General features: G+C 35.6%; 1 protein-coding gene across 3 annotated transcripts in view; it reads right to left on the bottom strand.

The window, feature by feature from the left end:
- Positions 1–2,157: 2,157 nt before the first annotated feature.
- Positions 2,158–6,000, bottom strand: part of CFAP299 (cilia and flagella associated protein 299) — a 573,208-nt gene continuing 569,365 nt past the window's right edge. For all 3 annotated transcript variants that reach the window (XM_073891828.1, XM_073891829.1, XM_025887823.2), the window contains one exon: positions 2,158–4,344. In XM_073891828.1, coding sequence (XP_073747929.1) covers positions 4,249–4,344 — 96 coding nt within the window. In that variant the 3' untranslated portion in view covers positions 2,158–4,248. The remainder of the gene's footprint in view (positions 4,345–6,000) is intronic.

Below are 6,000 nucleotides of genomic sequence, written 5' to 3'. Positions count from 1 at the left end.
TTTAGCTCCTGAGTAAAGCTGAGTCAAGCATCCCTTCTCTGGGATTCCGGAATGAGGAAAGAGAGGAAGGAAGGAAGGAAGGAAGGAAGGAAGGAAGGAAGGAAGGAAGATGTGTGTGTCTGTCTGCCTGCTGAAATAGAAAGGCTGTTCTGTTGGAAGAGAATAATGATGTGCAGAGAGCAACGTACTCATGAGATAGAGCAGGAGTTCCAATAGTATTCAAGTGTTTGACTACGATTATTCCCGAGATGCAGACATATTCCTTTCTTTAGTTCTGGGAGACGCCTCCATGTTTTTTAATAAAGATTCAAATTGGATTTCTGTCACTTGCGAGCAGAGTCTTGGATAATACACTTGAACTGTCACTTGGAGAAAATTACACTTAACTCACAAGGCTATTCTATTCAGCTGAGGGAGTCTATAAATAGATTAGAAAAACAGCCAGGGAAATCAGAGATGTTTTGGATTTTGAAGAGACCTTCAAGAGCCAGAGTCTGGAGAGATAAAATGATTTGGCCAATTACCAACATCAGTTTGCCAAATAGTCTGGTTCTTAATGCTCTTTACTCTTTATTGCATCGCTCAATTTCTTGTTTCATTTCCTTTCAGTCAGCTAGCTCATTCTTTGGTCCTGTGTCTTTGGCCCACTGTTGTTCTGCTGATTCTCACATACATTTCACATATTCCCTTTCTTTGGCCCTGCATTCCACCATTAGTATCAGGTTAAAATTACTTTCTTAGTGTACCCTGTACTCAGGCATAACAGTTCTCTAATTGCTCTCTCTTTTTTACTGGGTGAAAGTCACCTTAATAAGCTTCCACGAAGGGAATTTCCAATCTGCAATAGCTGCATTAGTTTGGCCTTAGAACTGTGACCACAGAGCAAGGCAAGATAGGAGAAATATGCTCAATATAATGAGATACCATTTAAATATTTATAGGTGCCATGGCTCTGCTGGTAGAAAGAATATAAAAACAATTTAAAAGTAGAATGAAATCTTATATAGATTCACTGAATATCAATTGACCTGGGTGGATCCTGCAAACCCCAATCAGATTACAAAATTAGGTAATATGACATGTGAATCCAAAGCTCTCGGACAGCAAGGCAGCACACGTTTGAAAGGCATGAAACTGGAACCCTTGGAGGTCTAGACTTGGCTTAGCATTGGCAGAACGGGTCTAATCACGAAAAAATATCTTGCATATTTGCAGTCCACATCCCATGTATGGGCTGAATTATGTATCTCTCCAAAATTCATGGTCGAGGTCCTATCCCCCAGGCCCTCAGAATGTGACTGTACTTTGAGACAGAGACTTTTAAAGACTTAAGTTAAAATGAGGTCACTGGGTGGACTCTAATCCAATCTGGTGTTCTCATAAGAAGTTCTGATACCTGGAAAGACACCAGAGACACCTGCACAGAGGAAAGATCACTTGAAGAAATAGCAAGAAGACTGCCATCTGCAAGTAAGGAGAGGGGTCTCAAAAAAAAATCAGACTTGCTGACACCTTGATCTTGGTTCCAGTCTCCAGAACTTTCAGAAAATAAATTTCTGTTTTTGCAGCCACCCTGTCTGTGGTATTTTGTTATGGAGGCCCTAGCAAATGAATATATCCCATAATCCAACTCAAATCCCCATTCAGTATTTACTATCCATAAATTCAGTCCAGAAGCTAATGATTTTTTAGTGTCTTAAACCTTGGGATTAACTATAGGAATAATCTGTAAATATATACAGTATTTTAAATATTTTAAATACCTATACTTAAAAATATTTAAAATAGTTAAAACATTTATGAAAAACTGCCATATACTCTTCCAATTTAAAATGTGATAGTTGAATAATTAGTTCAGACATGATTGTCAATTAAAATTTTATAAATTCATAAACCATACTGAAACTTTTAAGAGAACACGAGTCTTTGTAGTTATACATTTAAATTCTTAAATTTGTAAGAGTTATTTAAATGTATATGAAGGCTTATTTGCTAGTTAAAATTTTGAAATAATTAGAAAATCGAATGTAATGAAGATCACAAAATTTAAAATGTTTAAAGAAATGTAGTTAACTAAACTATAAAAAAACTCATAAAAACGATAGTAAAAATTTTATTAAATCTAGAACAATAAAATTTATACAAATACTTAGAATATAGAGTTTTGAATTTATAAATATAATAAATCAAATATTTTTTATTTCAGAACAATCACAGAATTACAAAAAAATTGCAAGTACAGCACAAAGACCTCCCCCACCACTGAAATATTTACAATATGCTGACATGATGCCCCTTGACTCCCAAACACTTTAGTGTAATTTCCCACAATCAAGGACATTTTCTAATATAACCACAACATAATCATCAAGATCAGGACATAAACATTTTTACATTACCACCATCTAATCTTCAAAAACGACTCAATTTTCACCAGATGATCCCAGATTCCCTTTATAGGATAAGGATATAACTCAGAATCATGTGTTGCATTTGATTATCATGTCCCTCTAGTCTCCTTCAGGCTGAGACAGTTTTTCAGTCTTCTATTTTCAAGATCTTGACACCTTGAAGATCTCAGGACAGTTATTTAGCATAATGTGCATGGATTTGTTTTTTTCTGAGTTATCTCTTGATTATATTCAGGTTATGCAACTTTGGCAGGATTATTACAAAAGTGATGATGAGTTACTCTGTTGCATATTATTTGGTGGGGAACAAATTCAGTTTGCTTCATTACTAAACATATTCTCTTTGATCACTTGTTGAAAGTGGTATCTTCCAGTTTTTTCCATTATTCCCTCTGTAACTAATACATATTTTCTGGGAGATACTATGTAAATATCCCATTCCTCAGCAAACTTTCCATTTATTCATTTATGTAGTTGAGTATGGGCTCATGGTTTCCTACTGTCTGCCTGTGGTTTTCATTATTTATTTTGATGCCCAAACTGTCTCAGGTTTGACCAGTAGGAACTTTCCCAAAGTGGATTCAGTGTCCTTTTGATAAATCCCTTTCATTTTTTAAGAACTTCTTTGCTTTCTGGCACAAAAAGATGTTCTAGACTCATGTATTTTCCCTGTCTCAGCCCTGGAATCAGTCATTTTCCCAAGGATGCCTGCTTCCTTTTGGTAGAAAGTGGTGGTGAGAAGCCAAGATCTGGGTGTGATGTGAGCTCATTGATATTGGGTGTTGCTGTTTTGAGGCCCTCTTATTGAACAGAGCAAGGGCAGATGCATGCATAAAACATTAACATATATTCTGTATTTGTTGTACATATTGAAAATGGTGAGATCACACCAAATACATCCAATTCTAATTTAATACCACTCTACTCATCTTGAGTGGAATCTCCCCTCTCATGCCAGGCCATCACCTCCCCTGTGAATACACCCTTCTCACCCCACTGGAACTCTGATGTCCTGCTCTGGGCTTTCCCACTCCCACACATTGAGCAGACTTCCACCTTGCTTGGCCCCAACCAAATGCCTTAGTACTGGATTGCTTAGAAAGAGAAGAGAAGAGAATAGGAATAAGAGGAAGAACCAAATATTAATTTTTAAATCACAGGTGACCTCTTGAATAATATCTTTTCTGCACAAAAGTCACCTGCAGGGGCACATGAGGAAAACATGTTCTTCCCTAATGAAGTCCTCACTTCTCTAAAATCTTTTGGTTTCTCTTAGATTTCATTTTCTCAGCTTCATGGTCATGGCATTCATATTGTCCAGGCACATAAACATATTAAACACTTCATTTTATACATCATCTCAAGGGACATTTCAGATTTTATTTTCTCATATAGAGCTATTGAAAATCTTGTATTTATATCTTCTTACTCTTGTTCTTCAATTTCAGACTTCTTATCACTATTCAACAAATTTAGTAGATAGCACTGCCACATGGTATAGATTTCGGTCCCTTATATTTGGCAATAGTAAGACGTGGAACATTTTTGTTTTGGAAAATCTGAGCTTCAAAATAAGTAGCGAGAAGATTCTCTCCCATGAACTGTTGCACTCAGCTTCAGCATTTAATGGGAAAATTTTAGAAAAACCTCAAGTCAGATTAAGATCAGTAGCACACAAAGACAGTCACAATTATGGTTTTCTTTCTGATTTCTTTATCAACTTTATTATTCTAACTTGGCTTCCATCTACAGACTCATTTATTTTCTAAGTTGCTCCGGGTTATAGAATTCATTCAAATTTAGCAAGTCATTAGGGGACCACGTAACATGTTGGTATTTAAGTCTTTCTTCTGGAAATGTGGTCAAAAATGACAGCTTGAATGTAGAGTTCTGTCTGGATAGGGGTTCTAGTAGAGTTGTCGCCTGGGGAAACCTAAAATACATAAATCATATCATTAATCAGTCCAGTACATCATGCAAATGATTGGCATCAAATGAATTTTCTTCTTGCTTCAATATTATAGAAACAGAACAAAAAAATGCCATGGCCAGGAAGACATTTTAATGTTTCCCCTCAGGTTCTTTTTCTTAAGAGTAGTGATAATTCCAGTCAGAAGTTTTGAGGCGCTTGTTTATGACATTACTGAAAATATCAGTAATGGGTCAAACTGTCCCAGGCTCATGCTAAACCCCATGGGTCACTAACTCTGCAGAATTTTCAGGGGAGGACTTCATAAACACGTGTGATCACAGGTTAATAAATCTAAAAGAATCCTATCATAAGTTCAAGTTTGTCCAATAAAAAATGAACTTGAGTTTGGAATTGATGATGTCCATGGTGGGTTTCATTAAAAGCTTCTCATCAGTTTAAAAACTATTTGAACTGCTTTTTCCTCCCTTCAAATAATAATCTGTGAAAAAAGATTTGCTCCTTTTACTTTTATTCAGGATAATCTATCATACTTCAAGGCTCCTGGGGAGCTCCCGTGGGAATGAGTATTCACTAATGTGGTATTGATAAGCGAGAAGAGAGAGATTCTAAAAGAGCTGGTAATATCTACAGTTGGAATATATTATTCGATGCACAAAAGAATGAAGTTACTTGCTCTCTCTTCTTCTTTTAGGAAGAAATGATAAGACATTTAGATGTGGGACTAGAGGAAAGCTTTGGTCTTGCCTTGTCCCCATGGTATTAATTTCTTGCTAGCAAGAAAATATAATTTATTTTATCTTTTATTAAGTAGAGTCAGCAAAACTGTAAGGACTGAAATGGGTAAACAGAAATAGTGGGTGTCCTGAGTGACTCACCCATCCAAGTTTTTTCTGCCTTTCACAGTTTTTATGCTATTTTACAACTCTTTAAGTTGTGGAAAACTTGATAATAATGCAAAATATTCTTGTCAAAAAGATGCAAATTAATTGTACACAGTAGAATTCAATTAATTATTGCCCTGCATTGAGATCTACTCTGCATCTATTTGTAAATTAATTAATTTCAATTTTTCTTATTCCGTATATATGTTTTGCTTTTAGAATTCTCCTTTGAATTGTTTGTACCATCTTACTGGTTCCCTCTATAATTAGTGAATTAAATGAAATAGTTGGTACATTCATTTCATATCTGTATGAGAGTCATAATTATATCCTTTTATGAAAAATTATCTTGTACACAATTATCTTGTAAACAATTATCTCGTAGTAAACTATGATGCCTTGTGGATTCACCTGATGGCTGAGGAACCTGTGTTGTGAACAATGTCCACAATAGTTAAACTATGGAAAGAGCCAAGATGTCCATCGACAGATGAATGGATAAAGAAAATGTGAGATATATATATATATATATATATATATATATACATATATATATATATATAATGGAATATTATGCAGCCATCTAAAAAACCCCAAAATCTTGCCATTTGCAATGACGTGGATGGAACTAGAGGGTATTAGGCTAAGCGAACTAAGTCAATCCAAGAAAGACATGTATCATATGACCTCAGTGATATGAGGAATTCTTAATCTCAGGAAACAAACTGAGGGTTACGGGAGTGGTGGGGGGTGGGAGGGATGGGTTGGCTGGGTG

Source organism: Callorhinus ursinus, unplaced genomic scaffold (assembly GCF_003265705.2).
Source record: "Callorhinus ursinus isolate GAN/ISIS: 27379988/994484 unplaced genomic scaffold, GSC_fseal_2.0 scaffold4, whole genome shotgun sequence".
Lineage (NCBI taxonomy): Eukaryota > Metazoa > Chordata > Mammalia > Carnivora > Otariidae > Callorhinus > Callorhinus ursinus.
This window is presented reverse-complemented; position numbering and strand designations above follow the sequence as displayed.